The sequence below is a fragment of the Pempheris klunzingeri genome, chromosome 23 (genome assembly GCF_042242105.1).
Source record: "Pempheris klunzingeri isolate RE-2024b chromosome 23, fPemKlu1.hap1, whole genome shotgun sequence".
NCBI lineage: Eukaryota > Metazoa > Chordata > Actinopteri > Acropomatiformes > Pempheridae > Pempheris > Pempheris klunzingeri.
In genome coordinates, this window is record NC_092034.1 from 6,351,092 (window position 1) to 6,372,156 (window position 21,065).

At 41.1% G+C, this 21,065-nt stretch overlaps 1 protein-coding gene across 1 annotated transcript; it reads right to left on the reverse strand.

Annotated features, from left to right (window-relative positions):
• Nucleotides 1-5,319: 5,319 nt before the first annotated feature.
• mmp14a (matrix metallopeptidase 14a (membrane-inserted)) lies at nt 5,320-19,534 on the reverse strand. The gene is made up of 10 exons (XM_070854566.1): nt 19,423-19,534; nt 11,448-11,596; nt 11,187-11,309; nt 10,677-10,984; nt 10,423-10,584; nt 10,043-10,182; nt 9,467-9,605; nt 9,132-9,282; nt 8,031-8,146; nt 5,320-7,641 (listed from the first exon to the last, which is right to left on the reverse strand). The coding sequence occupies exons 1-10, from the start codon at nt 19,501-19,503 to the stop codon at nt 7,322-7,324; spliced, it is 1,689 nt and encodes a 562-aa protein (XP_070710667.1). The 5' UTR covers nt 19,504-19,534; the 3' UTR covers nt 5,320-7,321.
• Between the last annotated feature and the right edge of the window lie 1,531 nt (nt 19,535-21,065).

Sequence of the window (21,065 nt, forward strand, 5' to 3'; positions counted from 1 at the left end):
GTGAGGGGGGTGGGGTAGGGTGCGTTAGGTGAGGTCAGTCTGCGAGGCTGCAGGGCGAAGGATGGGGATCAGCTGACAGGCCTCTGTAGCTTCACCCGCAGACCAGGAGCAGGGAGGCTTTCCTGGCAGATATGAGCGTGACAGGGGTGTAGGGTGAGCAACGCCCTGGTGCAGAGTTGGAGGGGTGGTGAGGGTTGGTTAATGATTCAGCAACTCGTTCCCAAAGACCGCTTCCTGACCTGGGTGTTCCTGCACTGTGGGGCACCCTGGGTAGCATGTTTAACAAAATGACACCGCCTAAACATTTTGAACTGTGCATGACTGTATGAGCAATGACACTGCAGGCTGTAATTATCATTGTTTGTAGCTAGTTAGACTGTAAACCACGTGGCTTCCTCAGTACTTGGGATGTTTGTTGCTTTTTTTTTTGGCATCGGAAAAAGATTATTATCACTCTTGTTTCATGTCAGTTTGTTAAAAAGCTTGTTTGTTTTGTTCTGTAGAGGATAAAGACAAGATCTGAAGTAGGATGAGGTCTGCAGCAGGAGATGAAGTACTCTGAAGTAGATCCTTTACTTAAGCGGCAGCACATTCATGGTAAAATTCTTCAGTACAGTTAAAAACCCTGCATCCAAAGTCCCACTGAAGTATAAGTACACAAGTATTAATAACAAATTGTACTTTAAAAAAAAGACAACTTTCTTTATGCAGTGAAAATGCCTCATTTTTTTAATCATATATGACGTGAATTTCTCTTATACAGCATTGCATTTTTGTATGTTTTGCAGCTAGCTGGTTTTACCTACTTTACTTACTGTGGGTGTCAGACCCTCTTCAAATGGTCAAAAGGTAAATCTGAGGAGTTATGAGATGTAAAAAGAAAAAAACTCATTATGCTTCACAAATGTATATCTATTTCCTCCTTTTTAATAAATTTTTTGACTTTTATGTGAAATATTACAACAATTTATTGTATTTCATAAGATTATTATATGTTTTTGATGTAAAAATCATCATCTGAAAAGTAGTTAGTAACCCTGCCCGTTTGATAAATACGTTTAAGGTAAAAGTCGACTGCACACCAGCGCTGGAAGTCAGGCAAAGTGAGAAAATGAAGAGAAAAAGAAAAAGTGATGTTGAAGTTACAGTAGAAAGTAAACTGTGCCATAATGTAGGTCACCCAAACAAAGTCTCAGGTTGAATTGCAAGCAGCTGTCCTGGCCACTTCCTGCCTGGCGTGGAGAAGGAGTGCTGAGCCCGATGGTTGTTCCTGCACCGCCCAGCCAGACTGTATGAGTTCAGCATTAAAATGGCTGACAGAGAGAGAGAGAGAGAGAGAGAGAGAGAGAGAGAGAGAGAGAGAGAGAGAGAGAGAGGGAGAGGAATACAGGCCAACATGGCTGCTGCCAAAGGTCTCATCTGCATTCATGTCCGTGACCTACGAGACAAGATGGAGAGCAGATGCTTGGCAGATGAACTTAGTAGCACCTCCAAACAGAAATCCAGAATACTGCACAAAGAGCCAAAGTTGAGAGAAAAAACTGTTGTCTGACTCAGTCTGTGGAATCTGATTTATTTTCCCTCCTTTTTCAGATCAACAACATCTTTTACATCATTTAAACATGACTGTCTCTTGTCCGGTGTCTTCTCTGTGTTGGGATGGCATCACCGCAATGATTTCAAGTAAAAATCTGTACCGGGGCTGTGAGCCAGAAAAGAAGAGGCAGCAAACAAGCGTTTTGGCCACATTATACTTAACAGCTTCCGTAGTTTTCTAATAATTTCCTAGAAAGGAGCAATGAACTCCTCAGAAGGTTCCTGGGAAGAATTTGGTTATAATTATTGAGAGTGTTGAGACTTTGTTAAATAGGTACACTACCAGTTCATTAATAAGCATAATTGAGACCAAAGGGTCCAAAGCTTTGGGTCAGAAGCCCCTTTAGGGAGACATAACAATATAAGAGACAGTGGGACCATTAACAGGAGAGGAAATCTGAAAAAACCTCAAATAAATGTGTCAACACAGGAAATTATGAAATTGCTTACGTGACTGTGAAATAAAACATTAATAAAATGAGCCCATGCAGGGATTTGCTGCAGTCTGTCAGTGTCCTTTATTCTCTTTAAGTGATGACTTTATTAATGGTGAAAAAAAACATTTTGGTAATGTTCTTTATGTCTATTGTGCACCATCAGTAAGAACTTATTAAGGGTTTATTTGTTAATGATGCCATTAATAATAGTAATGTTGATAATCCATCAACAAATGCTTAATATATCGATTACAAATACTCATCTGCGTATCCATCAGTGGTCGAGTGGAGCTGTGGAAGTTTCTCTAGAAAGACGGATAAGTCCACCAAACAGTTACTTTGCATGAGAGAGGTCCACTGAGACAAATAGAAACACCAGGTGACAGAGAAAGAGAGACAGTTTGGGCCGGTGGAGGAGCAAAGTGGAAGAACAGATGTGAGCAGGAAAAAACTAGAAATGTGATGCGATCTGTCAGGTTAGTGTCACTTATAGTATGTTCATGAGTCCAGTCCACAGCAGCTACACCTACTGCAACAATGATGACCTCTGACCTCTGATGATTTCATGGACGGTAGTGGAGGAAGCATTCAGATCTTTTACTTAAATAAAAGCAACTGTATTCAAAACTTTACTTAGGTAAAAGTATTGGAACGCCGTCTTCTTTTAACTTAAGTTACTGAATTAAAAGTACATTCAGGTCGTGGGTAAAGGTGGAACTTGGGGACTAGTTCTTCTGTGTAACTCATAAGCTCAGGAAAACAGCCTGTTTTCAGCTTTGTCATGAGGATTTTTTTCAGGTATTCTGAAGAGGAATTTCATATTTTATTTATTTTTAGATGCAAGAGATTCTTCTTAACTCAGGAAAGGAAAACTTCATACTTCAGTTCATCAGAAAAAGTCAAATTCACCCAATTTGGAGATACATGGTTTCCGCGGGACAGGAAGGGCATGAAGAAGTGTGTAAAATGGAAATACTCTAGTAAAGTACCTTGAATTTGTGCTTCTTTATGACATGAATGAGCAGCTTTAAACCAGCTTAAAATCTTGTTTTTGCTGACCTCCACTGGTTTAACGTCACACCTTGCCGCAGTGATGTAAAGGTGTACTTCAGGGTGTGTCAGTACACTGTGACATCACTGGTAAAGATCCAATCAAAAAACAGGATTTCTACTTCATTTATCAGACACTTTGTATGGTAATGTAGCACAAAATACTTTGCAGACAGGACTGCAAACATGTTTATATATGATATGCATGTGTAAAAGTAACTTAACTGATATAATATGATCTGACAAAATGTTATTTACATGAAAATAGGGTTTTTGAGAGACTAAACTATAATTTTATACCAACCAGATTTTCAGTGTTTTCTTTTCATGTTGGAGGATGTTTACCTTGTTGTGGTTTTACTGAGGTTGTTGTTGTTTACTGTTATTTACAGTGTGTGAAGAGTTAAAACAGAGAGCAGGAGCGAAGGGGTTGAAGGGGGAGGGAAGGGCAGAGAGAGAGAAAGAGCAAAAACAGACCAGAGATACTTGTGGTGGGAGGAGGAGTGGTTTGAGACTGAAGCCTCATAAAAAGAACAATTTTGCAGCGGGTGAGGAAATAAGAGAGGGGGAGACGAAGGAGGGAGGTTGCTTGCTGAAGGATTTTTTTTTTTTTTGGATGGAAATGTGCAGAGGGAAAAATATCCCCAACCCTATAAAATTATTTCTGTTCAATGTCCTCCTCATTTCTCTCACCTCTGCTGTCCTTTCTCTCTCTCTCTCACACACACACACACACACACACACATGCATGCAGAGTGCAGCTGAGACGTTCAGATGTTTCAAGAGCACCAGATGCTCAGCTGGAACGCACTTCTCTGAAAAATGTGAGCGTTCCATAATTTTTTCCGACTCGGCACATGACTGCTGGCTCCGTGTCCAAAACAACCAGCGGTGGTGTAAATGTATCCAGGCTGCTCCGTCCGTGGCAAAGACCTGGTCCATCCTGGTCTGGAGGTCAGGAGGTGAAGACACACTGCAGACCCTGAACCCAAAACCCAGAATGAAATAAAAGAAAAATGCAAAATATGCTTGTTTTTACCACACATGAAATATGAATTTTCAGATTACTTGAGGTTTGTTTGTATGTTTTGAGTTTCATATGTTTGGTTGTGATGTGATTTTCTGTGTTTGTTGTAATGTTAATATTGTTTTTAGCGGGTGGAGATTATCGTGGTAAGAGTGTTATGAATTCTATGTAGTTAAAGTATTTGCCTGCTGTGTTATTCTGTAGTTGCTGTCGGGGCAACCGCTGATGGGGATCAAGATGAATAATAAACAATAAAACCACATAAAATTAAACAGACTTTAAAGTGCAGATGGACCTTCTACAACCACTTGATTTTTCAAGTGCAGTGTCCTTGAGAGGAACTGAGAATGAGAAAAAAAGAGATAAATTGCAGATGTTGACCTGGTTCACAATAACTGAATGAATCATTCTGTGAATGATGTAATCCTTCCCCAAAAACATTTTTTTAAACCTATTTGCCTCCAACTACTAAACATCTGAGAAAGAAATCTGCATTAAAAAGACTTTCTGATTGTAAGATTTTCAAAATAAAATATGGTCCAAAGCTTCAGCTGGTCAGTGTCTCATGTTTAGCAGAAAAATAGCTTTTGAATACTAACTAAAGCCAAAATTATGAATCTTACATGATACATTAAGTGGCCACTTTATTAGGTACACCTGTACTATCTAATGCAACAGCTCTACCATGACACATACTATGACACAGCTTACAAAGAGTTTGTCCCTCTCATGGAGTCAAAGAAAAGATGTAGCTAATGACAAGTGAGTGAAGCACTTTATTTTTTTCCACTTGTGGCTTGAATTCAGGTGTGCAGATGTCGTTGTAGCTTGACCACTATGCATTTTTATGACTTGTATGATTGAGGTTTCCAAAGGGATTCATAACAACAAAGATAGTTATATATATTTATATATATACAAAAACACATTATCATTATTAGTATCATTAGTATTATTAGTATTATTATCTTGATGAAGCAGCATTGTCTTCAGCATGGCTAAGAATGAGTTGATTCATAGAGTTAGAGCTGCATTTCACTGGAATATCTGGTATATAATTGGTGTATACTTTGCTTTTTTTGTTTTTGAGGAGTAAATTCAGTTTCAAAAATGTATTTGAGTGAGTGTCACATTTCATATTGTGATTTTGAGTGATTGTGTGTGTTCAGATATTGATGAGGAGGCCATGACAGAATATGACTGTTTGTAGAAAATAGTTTAATTTCGCTTTATCTAATGAAATACAAAAGTGAAAACAGGCAGGGAAAAAAACTCTCATTCCATTTTATTGATATGATCATCATTATAAATATCATTACCATTATCATTGTTATTCACTAAATTAATTCACCTTCAATTTTGATTTGTGTAAACTAAAGAATTAAGAAAAAAAAAATCAATGAGCACCATCAAAGTTCATAAATAGCATTGCTTGTTATTCTGTGCCAACATCTCTGTAATTTCGGGTGTCTCAGAGTAAAAAGAAAACTCCCTGAACTGACATCTACCCCCCTGATCTGATCCAATTCATCACATGCTGAGCGTAAACTGGGTTTCGTCTCCATCACTCATCATTGCCATGTTATGCCTCTGTCCAGCAGGACTCCAAATGACAATGTACAAAAGCAAAAAAAAAAAAAAAAAAGTCATCATAACTTTACCAGGACAACAATAATAACAATAACCATACTTATAATAACAACAATTTCCCATAGCAACGATAATAATTAAAAAAATTGCACCATATTGTTGGAAACTGTACCGCTTACATGTTACATTGACGAGCAGCTCTGCTCATATTCAACACCAAACAAACTGGAATGTTTGAAAACTGTCCTTTCAGAGATAAAACATTACGTTTTTTTTAAAGAAATATTTTTTTTTCCGTCTGACTGCTTGCACTGAAAGAGGAGTTTTCCCTGTGAATCAAGTTGCGGTTATACGCTGTCTATCTTAGTTTCTGTACCGCAAGGACCTTCTTTTGTTTGCTTTCGGTCGAGTGCGGACCATCACCTTCAGCAGCAAGCTCATGTGACGTCTGACTTTGGTGGACATAATCCTCAGTTAAACAAATACTACGTTCACAAGTCTGCATCAGTGGATACCAACATTGTGCAGAAGGGACATCCAACACGTCGAGGGGTGGTAACAACTAAAGAAGAATGTGATCTTTAGTCTTTAGCAGATGGGAGAGGATCCTCTTTGAAGAAAGGCCAGGCATGGTTTTAAAATGTTCTGTACTAGTGCTGATTTCTTTATTTCCTTACTTTGAAAAATAAATCAACAAAACCCTTTTTCCATTAACAAAAGAAGGCAAAGTTCTCCGGCCTTAATATTGTCTTAACACAGGCAACAGTACAAAAACTTGCCCTTCATAAAAAAGTCTTAAATTGGCAAAATTTTGTATTAAATCTGGAACTATTTGATCGAAGAATAAGGAAACAAGGTTAGCAATCTGACCAAACATTCTATGTCAGCTTGACAGTATTTAATACTATGTGCTAATTATGAGGTTCGATAGCCAGCCCTACTTAGTGGTAGAGAAGAAACCAAAGAAATTCAGGAAATACTGCATTGCTAAACATCTAAACGTCGCCAAAAACAACGGATTCAAGAGCAAAACTGTCACATTAAAATGGCTGAATTTCAGAGCAAAACTCCCTAAAAACAGACAGCAAATGTATTTGAGAGGTGAAGAATTTCTGAGTAAAACCCGAAGTGAAACACAGATTTCAGACATGAATCAGACAGCAGTTCAGCTGGAGTCGTCCAGTTAAAGGAGAGGAAGGAAGGAGGGATGTTTCTTTTAATACCTGGGATGAGTGAGAGGAGAGGCGGGAGGGAAGTCGCTGATGAACATGAGTCTCTTTGTATATTTCCCTTCTCTATGTGAGATTGCGGGTATGTTGTTAATCTCTGAACACAGAACAGTACATGTAAATAGTTAACATACAAATACACATTTTCCTGATTTCAGTTTCTAGGGCCTTTATCGTTTTTTTCTCTCTTTTTCGTGGCACATACAAACCACCCAAAACTTAACACATCGTCCCCCTTCTATCCCCCATTTCTTCTGTCGTTTCTCCGGTTGCTCTCTCCTCCTCTGTCATTTCTTTCCCCTCTCAGTTTCCATCTTCACCCGGCCCTCGTTCTCTCTCCCTCTCTCTTTGTGTCCCTCTGTGGCAGTCTGTCAATCACGCCGCCGCTCTGTCTACACCTTGTCCAGGAGGGATCTCTGGCAGTAGAGGAGGCGTCGAGGCGTGCCGTACTTCCTGAAGAACAAAAGCGCTCCCAGAGTGACCACAACCAGCACCAGTAGGAGGAGAGGGATCACCACGGCGGCCGGCCCGGCCCCGCCCTGTGATTCGTCCACTTCGATGATGATCACCTCCTCTTCCCGACCCTTCTTGGGCTCTTCGCTTTCGCAGCCCATCCAGTCACTGAGCACAGACTTGGGGTAGCCGGACTCCACCTTCATGTACTGGTTGTTGAACTTCCAGTACTTGTTGGCTTTGTAGAAGTAAGTGTAAGCTGCAGAAAGTGGAAAAATTAAGAGAATAGAAGTTTGTTTCCAGTTGTTGTATGTTACATTATGAAAATTATTGAAAACAATTATGAAAAATGTCCACCACAAGCCCAAGGTGATATTTTGTCCGACCAACAGTGAAAAAGAAATTCAGTTTACTATCACATGAGACAAAGAAAAGCTGCAAATCCTCAGATTTTAGAAGCTGGATGTCAGAAAAGTTAGACATTTTTCTTGATTTTGATTTAATCGATTGTCAAAATAGTTGCCAATGAATTTTCCGTCCATGAACTTTTCAATAATCAACTCATTGATTCAGGCATAACTGTAAACGACTCAAAATCTTGGACTGTCGCTATGCACATGATCAGTTTAAAGGGGGAGAAAAACTTACATCCATCTTCGCTCATGATTGTAGCTTTGATGTTATCTGGGGCACCGCTCCACATGCTGATGGGCTTTGGATAACCGCTGTCCACAGTACGAGTCTGCTCGTTAAAACGGTAGTACCTGAAAACCACATAAAGACTGAAATATTAAAGATCTATAGGAGAGAAAACTGTTTCTTTTAGGAAAGTTTTCTTTGGGTGATTCATTTCGACAACAGAAGCAGGGCTGCTGAAGGGCAACGCCAAGGTTCATGACCTCAGTGTCGTTTTCAGGAATGTCGTCTACAATTAGTTAAATAATTTGTTTTAGGCTGATTCTGACATCTTTTAAACTCAATATCTTTACATTGAACTGTGTATAGGCAAAAATTAAGGAAAGAAATTAATCAAATTAAGGGCTTTACTGTTTTTTAAAACAGAATTATACTACTGACAGAAAAATGAAAAATTAACACTGTCTGGAGGCCGGTCAAAAAGGGGGGGGAATTTTGACACTTGACCCCAGCATTTCTAAAATCCTGCTGGGGCGTCTTGGTGGTTTAGGGGTTTAAGCGTCCTCCTTTCTTTTGCTGTCTTCATTTATAATCACTCCTCTACTCTTTCCTGATCTAAATACAGGGGGAAAATGAGTTGATCATCCAGTAAATCTACAACTTAACTAAAGACGGAAAGGACAAACCGTGAGTCAGTGGACTGAAATGTGGGATTCCACATTCATTACAAGTTCACAGATAAGCATGGTAAAAGAGCAAGTTATAACAGGTTACTACAACTGTACGAGAAGTATGAGCAGTGTTTGTTTGGGCGTCAGGGGAAAGAGATTCAATCTATGCCTGAATGCTCCCATAATGCTTCACAGAAAAACAAGTCTGTGATCTGTGTAAGAGGATAAAGAACCGTTAAAATGAGGAGCAAACTGGGGGATTAACCTGTTTTAACCTGCCGAACGTCTCTTCAAAAAGATAAACACAGCAAAACAAATGCAAAAAAGAGGCTGGGTGCAAAGTCGACACTGCAGAATCAACAGATGAGATTGTGCATGAAGAAAGATCACCACAGTGTGGTTTAGGTGTGTGTGATGAACCCTGAAAAGAGGACGGACTCACTTAGTGCCTCTGAAGAAGTACGTCTGCCCTGTCGGTGTGTAGAAGAGAGCCGCATCGATCTTGTCTTTGGGAAGGCCGGTGCCCAGGTCTTTTAGGCTCTTGGGGGAATCACTGTCCATGCTGGACTCACTGAAAACCCAGTACCTGTCGCCTGGAGGTGGAAGAAAGAGAAACAGAGATGAAATGAAAAGAAGGGAGACAGAAACCAGAGAGGGGGAACAACCAGAGGATAAATACATCAAACCAGACCAGTCATCACATTCAACACGTGATACTCATCACTGATGACGCAGTCATCCCAAATCTGGCTTCCATCTCATCTCAGATGAACCTACCCTTGAAGAAGACAAATTTCCCATCATCCCTCTCGTAGGCGGCGTTGATGTTTGAGGGCAGGCCTCTCCAGAAGTGATTGATGGCCATCGGGTAACCTGACAACACCTTGTTGTTACGCACACGCCAAAACCACTTGTCCTGCAGACATACGCATTCAGAGAAATTACAAATATAGCAGAATACATTCCAAGATATTTCACTTAATTTGTCTGAAATAATGCATAATAATGCTTATACAATTAGTTGGTTAATTAATTAGTGGATTGTCAGAGGATTTATTGCTAGAAATTGAAATGTTCAGGTTGTCAAATATGCTACTTGTCATGTTATTTTTGTAAATTGAATATCTTTGGGTTTTGGACTTCAGGTTGGAGAAAATAGGAAATATGACAACATGAAATCTGAATGAAATTAAGATTGAGAGCACATTTTTCACATCTTTTTAACATTTTCTAGGCTAATTGTTTAACTGATTAATCTAAAAATTAATCATTACAAGCCCTGATGCATATTAGTCTTTAAAAATGAGCTCAGTTGTGTAAGTATTTATGAAGCAATTAGTTAAACTCTTGTACCTTGAATACAAACTTTTCACCCCTGAGGATGGCGATGGTGTCAAAGTGTCCCTCGCAGATGTCCGGGCCGTGATCGGGCTTGGATGGCTTTGTGGGTCGAGGGGGAGGTGGGGGAGGAGGGGGAGCCCCAGACTTGGTTCCTGTGGGGAAGATATGAGTGAGAATAGAGAGATGATTAGCTTGTAGCAACACCACCCAACATAATTCAGTATGTAGCTACACTGTGCTGATGCTTGTCCACCTCTTTGGTCCAGAAATATCTCAACAACTACTAATTTTGCACACACATTCATTGTTCCCAGCGGATGAACCCTACTGACTTTGGTGATCCACTAACTTTAAGGTTGTGGATGTTAAATGAGAATAAACAGCTTCCCCACCGTAGATTGTCTGGATGCCCCTTCGGTCGTCGTCCGGGAGCTGGAAGTTCTCAGTGTCAAACCACTGGTAGAAGGGGGCCATGATGGCAGAGGGGTTGTTGGAGTGCTCCAGACCCAGAGCGTGACCCAGCTCATGGACAGCCACCAGGAAAACATCGTTACCTTCAGAGGGAGATAAAGAGAGAAAATTAAGTTAAGCTGGTTTCCGTCTCCTCCAGGATCGACATTTCACCGTCTACTCTTCTCTGCCTTACCCCCCTGGTCGGTGTTCCCGGTGGTCCAGGGCTCAGCCAGGTCAAAGTGCGTGTCTCCCCCGATGCCATGTCCGGGGAAGTAAGCATGAGCCAGGAAGCCGCCCTCGCCGTCGAACGGCGTGCTGTCGCCATGGAAACCCTCTGCGAAGGAGAGCATGATGTCCGCGAACTTGTCGACCTTGTCTCTGATGCGGCTGTAGGGGATCTCTCTGAAGGTGAGCGGGATGGCGCTCTCCCACACCTTGAAGGCCTTTCGGATGGCTTCGTACGTGGCTTGCTCGCCGATCTTAGGTGTGTAGTTCTGTATGCTGTTATAAAGAATGGAGAGACTGCATTTAGGGCCAAGATAGTCATAGCTGGCTCAAAATGAGCATTTTATCATCTGTTGATGATAAAATGTGAATGTTTGTGGTTAATAGAAAAGGAAAGAAAATTAATAATGAAATTGGAGCCCTAACTTAAATACAAGTGAACCATCACTGGCACTTGAAACTTAGCGTAGGTGTGTACCTGAAGGTCACCTCAGACTTGTCCCACTTCAGACCCTGCACAGCGTATCTCTTCCTCCTCAGGCTGGTTTTCAGCTCCGGGCCGAACTTGTCTTGGACGCCACATCGTGGTCGACTCATCGCCCTGGCAACAGCAAAATAAAATTCCCAATTCTCAACTATGTAAAATATTGGACTCCTCTGAAGGGCAGATAAATCTCCTGTAAATATTTAAATGCTCAGAACCAAGAAGTTAAAAATGTTGCTCTCAATCAGGACTCACTGTAATGTGTTGGAGTCTATGGAGCCGGTGGCAGTCAAACCATAAAACCTCTGCATGGCTAATATCGCTGTTACAATGGACTTAGGTGAGCGGATGGCCTGGGCTCTGACATCTCCTGGAGGCAGGTAGCCATACTGCTGCAGCCAAGCCTACGAGAGAGAGGAAATAATGAGAATATCTGTTTGGATATGGACTGAAACTTGGAACGTTATTCCCTTTTGTGTTGGACATAGCTGAGCAGATAGCTCCATAAGATATAACGCGCTAAAATTAAATGTCATAAATATGATCATGTCATTTTTAAAGTGGACAGTTTCTTTTACCTGTGAACAGGTGGGCTAGCTTGTCAAGAGGCTATAAAGGCACAATATTTTGGATCTAAATTTTCTTATTTCACATTTTCACTCAATCAGGAAAAGGTTTATTCCAAAAGAAGCCTTGTTGACCATATGTGCAGAATAAGCAAAAATGCATCTAAGCACATAATTAATCTGTTAATTGTAGGATTTTATCCAAGAATTATTCATTCATTATATCCTCCAGAGAAAAAAAGAATGATTACTTTGACAGCCTATACATGTACTGCACATGAACATATCTTAAATATCATTATTCTGTTTTTATAAAACCTGAGCAACTCTAACAATGTTGTGGATTAACCTCGTCATGGAAATGGACATTATGAGATACTGCAGCTGAAACTTACATAAATACAATATGAATATTTAGTTATAAATGTAACTAGCATATAAGCATATAAGTTGCAAATAGCTACATTAAAATCTTGAGACTCCTGAACCCCAAAAACCTACTTAATGTGGTCTCCTACACTAAATACACAGTAGAAAATGACATTTATCTGCTAAAATACAATATTTTTACAATATGAGGCTTTTATATCATATTAGGGGTTTTGCAACATATAATTAATACCTCTTATTTACTTTCCCTGTGAGTTACTCAGTCTGCACTTGGTCAGACGTGCCAGAAACAACAGAAAAACCACCTGAAAACATCTCAGAAAACGTCTTAGTCAACTAAAAAGGTGGGTTTGGCCACTTGTGTGAGCCCGTGGGTGTTTTTCTGCTTCCAGTCAACTTTCAGAGCTTGTTTGGACCTGCGTCTCTGAGCTCAGATGCATCACACAGACTGCATGGTGAATAAGGGAGACAAAGGGTGTGTGTGTGTGTGTTTTGTGTGCTAAGCTGACTTGTTAACCTTCCTCCACAGCAGCCAACACACACTGAGGTAACTCAGTATGGTAAATTTATTGTCGTCTCTTCATGTGACTGTGACATTATCCCATTTACGAACTCCTAAAAACCAACACCAAACCCTCGCATGCCCCTTTGATTTATGCTGAACTCGTTATGGGAAACTTTGTTGTGGGGTGATGAGAGAGGAACTGAAAGCCAAATAAAACACACAATCTGAGAACGCTGATGTCATTTCAGTCGTGATGACCCAGAAGTCTGTCTAGACTATCGCAGCATAACACTGGAAAAAGTAACATTTTCAGCAACATTTGGTTCCTCAAAGCTTGACTTTAATATCTCCCTGCCACTGTCTGTTTGTCCTCCTCCTCTCCCTCTGTCTGCACTAATGTCAACCAAAACCACCTCTATTTATCTTTACACATGAAAGGCCTGCCTATTCTTTCCACTGCCTGCTGCTGGTGGTCTAAGACTCCCTTAAAGAAATAGTTCAACATGTTGGGATGTTATTCTTTTTCTTGTTGAGAGTCTGAGGAGAATAGTGAGACTACTTTAATGTCTAAGCTAAGCGGCTGCTGGCTGTAGCTTCATATCTAACAGACAAACATGAGAGTGGTGTCTATCTTCTCATCTCCTGCTCCTCTTTGTTGCACTTGTAGAGCCTTAAACGCACCTCGAACATCTTTGTTTCCACTTATGTATCTACGCACGCAGAGCTAGGGCACGTCTTCATCCCTGCTGCAGATTAAGTCGGTGGAATTACCCCGAATTCCTTCGTTAGCGTCATCTAAACCTCAGATATCTCTCTTATTCCACCATTAGTGCTGTTTTTCTCTTCAAGCCTCCCTCTAACAAGCGAGAGGAGAAGCAGGGGGAGGGATGGAAATGTAGCAACTGCACGGGCAGGCCTACCTGGCCTTATACTGCCTGGGCACACATGGCTACTGTTAGACATGTGGTGGGCAGAGAGGCCGGAGAACAAGGTTCACTTATGACGACCTGCAGAGAGGCAACTTATCCCCCTTCGCTCCATCTCCGCATATTCCCCCTCACAATCAAGATTTCTCTGGATTATTTAAGAATCTAGTTAATCTAATTTATCCCCTGACTCTCTCTTTAGTCAATCTGCCTCTGACACCAACCAAATGTACTTTCTCTGCCTCTGTGCTGACTGCTGCTAGTGTGTCCTGTGGCTCCAGTGTGGTGACGCGTCTGCTTCTATAAAAACACTCCCCTGAAAAGTCTCCCCCACACCGTCAAGACCTCCACTTCTCCCCTCTAGTCCCAAACTACTCCACACACCACCACCACCTCCGGTTGGGACGCCAGGTATCCCAGCATGCACCCCTCCTCCCTGGAACTCCCAGCAGCCGCCATCAAAGCCTCTATTTATTGAGAGTCGTACATGGCTGGTATTGTTGGCCTCGGTGTAGCGGGATAGCTCGCTACACGGCCATGTGTGGTCAAAGGTCTGGCTGCTGGTTTGGTAAACACACACCCCTGGGTCTGTGCAGTGTGTGTGTGTGTGTGTGTGTGTGTGCAGTGACGTGAGTCTAAATGTATAATGCACAGAGCCCGAAACAGAACGAGCATGATGTAAAGTTGAGTTGTGGAGCTGTATTATGTATACATGGATTCTCTGACCCTTCTCTGACCCTCTGCAACTTATTTAGAGCTGAAAATAAATTAATTGTTAATCTATTAATAATCCCAGCAAAAAAAAAAGCAAACATTAAATAATTTGTGCTTCTTAAATGTGAAGAGTTGGTGTTTTTCCTTGTCTTGAATTCAAGCAAACTAAATATCTTTGGGTTTTGGACTGTTGGCCATTTAAAATAATGAATATGAATATGTCACTTGAGGTTTTGGGGAAGTGTGATGGGCGTTTTTCTGACTTTCTACTGTATTAGCTGTATTAACATGCAAAGGGGGTCCTGGGGCAACAATGAGCTGCTAGGCCCTCATTAATCCCTCATTCCTCTCACACTCTATGTAATCAAAACCAGTTTTTGACCAATATGGCCGACGAGTAAGTGAGTTAATTTGAATATAATTTCACCTTGCTGTTTCTAAAAGTGCACTGAGAACATTTTCTTTTCTGTGATCAGTTTTTGAACACCAGAGCAACTTAGGATTCCCTTCACTTGTAAACAAGTGAAACTAGCCGAGTCCTGCAAAAACACAAAACTGAACCAATAAGGTTTTAAAAGTAGATTTAAATGCAGATATCCTCCTCAAGCCACAGCCTTGAGGTCAGCAATATCTACTTTTTTAAGGACGCTGGATACAAAGTAGCCGATACACAGTAAACCTCCTAAGATTTCAGGGCCCATTTGGCACTTCACAACACAAAATCACTCCAGCGAGTATGAACAATTTAAAAATGGGACCATGATACACCCTATTGTCATACACTCTTACTCAGAGTCTTGTGAAACTGAGCTGTGATCTGTTTTCCGGATGCACAATAAAAAAAAAGTTCCTACAAGAGTTATAAAGAGAATGAAAGAAAATTCCAGTTTATTTATAGCTGCGGTGGAGAAAAACAAAAAGATGATGACATTTTCATTGGAAGTCACACTGTCATTGCGTCTGCATATCATGTGGGTGTTTATGCATTATACCAAAAGGAAATAGGAAATCAAATAGGGATGCAGATGTGAGTTTGTGCGCTAAGTTGGGTTTATTGTGCATATTTTAGCATTTACACACTTGGTAATGCCAAGGGCTTTAGCCAAGTGTCAAAACACTAGTTTGTCCATGCTACCTCCAGTTTTTAATTGAGAACCTGTTTTTTTCTAGCCAGACAAATTAATGAGATACTTCATTTTGTGCCTTTAACATCTCACCAGCAACGAGTGGAGAAGAAGGACAGACAAGAAGGTACAGGACGGAAGAAGATGATCTAAAGTGCAGAGTTACATTAGCGAAGGAGAGGTAAAGACATTAGAAGGAGGAGCGGTAAAAGAAAAGTGAGGAGAGAGAGGAGTTTGGAGTATGGCTGAATTTAAATTCGAGGGACTGAGTCAGTTGTTCCTCTCGCTCGGTGCCAACGGAAAAAACTGAGAATTCTGCTCATGAGTGGCTGAATCTCACATTGCCTTCATTTCTTGGCGTCTCTGACCCAGTTAGCGCTCACACCAGAGCCGTGCAATACTTTTTCTGCATTTGCACTTCTGCCGGGTCAAACGGGGCAAATAAAAATCACTGGATAGTTTCATTCTGTTTTACTGAAAACTTATTCAACAGATACAAGCCAGCAGTTACTGGTACATTCATAACCACTATTGCACCATGGGACATTGCTTGTATGACAATAATTCCACTAATATAACCAGAGTATATGTGTGTTTACTCAAGTACTGCACTTAAGCACAAATTTGAAGTTCCTGTACTTTGAGTATTTCCATTTTATGCTTCTTTATACTTGTACTCATAAAGGCAATTATTGCATTGTATTGGAAATACTTCACACTGTACTGTACTTATATTGCATACATGTCTGACAGCTTTAGTTACTAGTTATTTTAATATTCGACATGCAAAATATAAAAGGATTTTCTAAAATATGCCACATTGTTAAAGAACAAAGCTCCACCTAGTCAAGATGATGGGTTTTACGTCCTAATAAAGGGAAGTTTAACTTAATGAAAACTACATTCAATTATCAAATATATAGATTAGTCATAAACTATTGTGTCACCAAGTAGTGAAAAATCTATGTAGTTAGTATATCCTGTTTTGTATGTATAGAAAGTACTTTTACTTTTGATACTAAAGTACATTTTGTTGATAAAACTGAAACTAAAAGTCTGACTGCAGGATTTTTCTCTTAACTGAACTTGGGGTCTAATTTAGCATTAATGACGTGACAAGTACTGACTTGTTATTACTCAAGTCAACAACTGAGCAAGCTCCATCAGCTGATAAAGACCATGAGATGCGGACGAATGTTCCAGAAAAAGGTAGTAAGTAAACCTTGAGTTGAGATTGTTTTGGTTTTTTTTCAGCTATTTGAATTTTGTGATTGTGACATTAACTAAAAGTCTGCCTGGTCCAACAACGATTATTCTGTTGGCTACTTAATGACCTTTAACTGCTTTACATGTGGTTGGGTAGATCATAATAATGCTCCGTATTATATAGGCTACAGTAATTGTTTATTTTGAATGGAGAATCTTCATCATAAGAGAATGTTAGTATAATACTTCCCAAGTACAGAGTAGAAAAAGTAGAGTACTTGAGTAAATGCACTTAGTTACTGTTGCAGAACATCTGGCCTCTGACTTTAGTCCGCTCAGCTGAGCATCTCAGACTAAAGACTTAAAAATCACAGTAAAAATGCATCTATCTTCAAAACGTGCACTTCTACCATCACGGTGGAAACTTTCCCTCTTTGATGTCCACTCTGTGAAAAAGGTGGACCACTGTAGAGCAAACATAAGCTCCCTCTTGTCCTTGAAGTCCACCAGTTTCTCATTAAGGCCGATCCAGCTGATTATTTTGACATTTCTTATGTGACAAGCGCTGCCTGTCAGAGCAGCGTGCAGCAGATCTTCAGCAAGGCTTTTTCTTTTGATGCTACATCAACAGTCACTGTAGTCCAGATAAAGAGAATTGAACCCAGATGTGTTTTGAGCAGATCTGTAACCCTCTGCTGGGATCAGCAGACATGTGTCTCCAGATGGCAACGGGAAATCTGCAGTTTTTTTTCAGCCAGATATGGAAAGATCCTGTTTTAGAACCTGTTGTTTTCATTGCTGCCCACTTCCTTTGCTCACAAGGTCCCACTACTTTTTATTTAAGTAAAGAAAGGTTAGACAAGGCAAATGCCGTGAGTGAAAACAGATGCTGGAGGCTGCAAAGGTATTCAACGAGAATATTGGAAGTCTTATTTCTCCATTGGTGGGACTTCTCTTTTCACTCAGCATGGATCATGTGGGTTTAGCTTGTCAGAGAAGGATGTTCAGATGTTGAGTAACACTGATAAACCACAAAATTCCTCATAACTCTTTCCCCTGTTTGACTTCTGCTTTCTCCTTCCCCGTCAAATCCCCCCTCAAAGGAGCTTTGTCGACTTTTATTAAACATTTATGTCACTCGATTGCTATTTTGTCTTCGCTTTTTTCCCTATCTGTGCTGTTCTGGCTTAGTCTGCTTGCTCCACACACCGACACGTCTATCTTTTGATCACAGGTTTCATATGCAGCTCTCAGGTGATGCAATCCTGAACCCATAATCAACTCTTATCCTCTTTCTGCATCAGGACTGACTACTGTGTCTGACAGCACCACAGCGCCGTGCACACAACCTGCATCAGCAGACAAGACACTCGCTCTTTATCCGACACGTCTCCTGCACTGTGGGGTGTCATTATTTCAGCAGGGAGTGATAAATATTGGAGGTTTTACCCTCCAGCTGCTAAAGACGACACTGCTGTAAACAGTCGTGTTTTCTCACTTTGTTTACAGACATTCATCTCGGTGTTGGTGCGTTGGCCACAGGAGGGCAGCTGCCTGCGGCCTCTTATAAACTGTCTGACTCTCTCGAGTTCTCCACCACGTCTGGCTTGACTCACACGCCAGCAACTTGTGGTCGGTGACTAAGGTCCTCCTTCGTGCATCCTGTCCACTCAGAACTACAGCACAGATTTTTTTTACCATTTTTTTTAATGGTAAATGGACTTTTTGCTGTGTGAATCAATTTCCTGTGACATCTGGCTATTAGTGGGGCATCCTGTCTTTACAGAGAGACACCTTGTGTGTGCAGCTCCTGACTGGATGTGACTAAACACTGATGTTGTGCTGTCAATGCTCACATCAAACACCCTACTTATGACCACTGGAACCACCTACATAGCAAATGTAAAATGGCCCGAGACCTGAAGGCGCCCTGGGTGCTCGTACCCGATCATTTAAAAAGCTGAGGGTTAACCTGCAGGCTGGTGTTTCACAAGTCTGATGCCCGAGGCCTTCAGTCTCCCGGACGGAGCGCCTCACGTCCAGCATGATGTGAGCGCAAACGAGCTTTCTACACAGGCAGATGAAAACCATTAACCCCCTCCCCCGTACCACCACTAGCCCTATTTTTTCTCAGAACAAAGCAGCTCAGCTGAGGTTTCCAGACTGTGCGCGGCCCCTGCATGGCTGGATCTCCCTCCTCCTCCTCCTCCTCCTCCTCCTCCTCCTTCACAAGCCACAAGACTCATGACATTTTTTTCCTCTGGATGGAGTTTCATCTCTTGTTACAGTTTCTGCTCAGATGGACTCTTTTAAGCAGCTCTTGGTCCAGAGGGTCAGGAGTGTTTGGGGGAGGGAGAATAAACACAAAGGGAACATAAACAGTTCCTCCCTTGCAGTTGCATTTTACCACAATGAACACTTAATACTGTTGTGCTTTGTATGTCTTGACACTTTGTATTGCATTTTGACATGTGTTTATATTATTGAACTGATCTGCCACCCTGTAAAATATAACTTCTAAAAGCTCATAAAGGTTATTTAAATATTAGGAAACATCACAAAGACACTATATACATGACTATCTACAAAAAATATGATTATTGCGCAATTTAGGCTGCAAATCAGAAATAATGTGGTAGACTGTAGTTAGGAAAGCAATAAAAACGACATCTGAAAGTTATGAAAATGCAAGTTTCGACTAGTTTAAACATAACAACTTGTATGGCAGACCATAAAATCCTGCATGTGTCAGTTTGCATTGTTTAAAGTAAATGAATGATGATTTTCCAGGAGACTTACCTCGGCTTTTAGGACATCTGCAGTGACGGAGGTAAAACCAAAGCAGAGCCCACAGGCCAGGGTGAGGAGCTGGGGGAGCATTGTTCCCTCTGCAAACTGCCCCAGAAGGAGTTCAGGAAACTACACGAGTCCTGACAAGTCCCCGACAGCAAAAGACGTAAAAAAAAAAGAAAATTAAAACGAAATCGGTCGATGCCACAAGGAAAAGTCTTCAAAAACGTGGCAGAAGCGTTTTTCTAGTATCCGCATGGACACCGTGAGCAGCAGCGGGCACGTTTCTCACTGCGCGAAAGCGACTCCCTGAAAGTCAGAGCTGAGCAGAAAACACGGGGCGAAATGCTGAAATCATCAGGTGGCCGTGACAAATACTGAGCCGGTGTTAACTAAAGCTGCATGGTTTGGCCTCCTCTCCTCTGGTGAGACCGTCTGGAGCGCGTGTGGACGTGGAGAGAGAGAGAGAGAGAGAGAGAGAGAGAGAGACGGGTTTTCCTCTGGGTCCTCCTCCAGATGTGCAGACGTCATATTTTCATGGCTGCAGGACGACAGCTGATCAGGTTGATCAGTGGTTAATGGTGAATGATACGGAGACAGGTACTACTGAAGGGACCCAGCAACATTAAACTACTACAGGGTCAATTCAAAAGAGGTTTATCTCTTTAGCCTGAAATGATCTGGCACAGAAATAGAAAAATGCTTACTTTGAATGGCTTCTATTTAAGGTTAAAGGCACATCTCATAACACATATTACAATATTAAACTTAACATATTAAGTAAATAAAGCCTTTTTACTCCACTCGGTGCATGAGCCAGCTATAGTTACTTGTTTTATTATGGATCAGACGGTTGCCCCCTCGACCCAGGAGAGGGGGATGATGGCAAAGCTATCATCCATGAGAAGGAACCACTCCCACCCCACATAGAGACACTGGAGAGCTCCTTCAGCGACAGACTCCTGCACCCTGTGTGTGAAGGAGTGATATCACAGGTCCTTCCTTCCTGCAGCTGTCAGACTTAACCAGCACTGCTCCCAGTAGACCAAACTGCACCAGAACTGACAACAACAGCACTATAAACCAACTGTGCAATATGTTTAGTCATCTTTTGACCTCACTTCACAATGTGCAATACTGTCTAATACTTCCCCCTTCTTTTTTTAATATCCCCCTTATGTATACTATATTGTTTCTATTTTTTATACCTCCTCTACCGTAGCTGCACATATTTATTATATCTCCTCCGGTCTGCTGTGACATTGTAAATTTCCCTGTCATGTGAGTAATAACGGAATATCTTATCTTAGTAAAACCATGTAATCAGTTTATACAGTATAAAACATCCACGCAAACGTACATTTGGCTGATAACGCCTCTGTACTTTTAAGTGAGTAAACATTTAAATGCATGATTTGCACCTTAAACTGCAGTATTGCTACTTTGAGTCTCCTTCCACTCACACGTGTTTTGCTTGTTGTTACTTCACTTGGATGTTTGTGCAGAGTTCAACACTCTCAAAAGTTGTTTTCACATTTGCTTGCTGAAGAAAGTTTCGCTATTCTCACCTTTAAAAAAAAAATAAAAGAGGGAGGAGGGGAAGGTCAAGATGTCATTTTAGGACATTTTAATGAGGTCACTGAGCTTTTATA

What these genes read in the sequence shown, in the direction of transcription:
- mmp14a (XM_070854566.1), bottom strand. Translation starts at nt 19,503, where the DNA reads ATGCTCCCCCAGCTCCTCACCCTGGCCTGTGGGCTCTGCTTTGGTTTT. An exon ending in ATAGACTCCAACACATTACA is followed by an intron (nt 11,310 to 11,447) that starts GTGAGTCCTGAT and finishes TGCTGTTGCCAG; the next exon opens with GGCGATGAGTCGACCACGAT. An exon ending in CGGGAACACCGACCAGGGGG is followed by an intron (nt 10,585 to 10,676) that starts GTAAGGCAGAGA and finishes CTCCCTCTGAAG; the next exon opens with GTAACGATGTTTTCCTGGTG.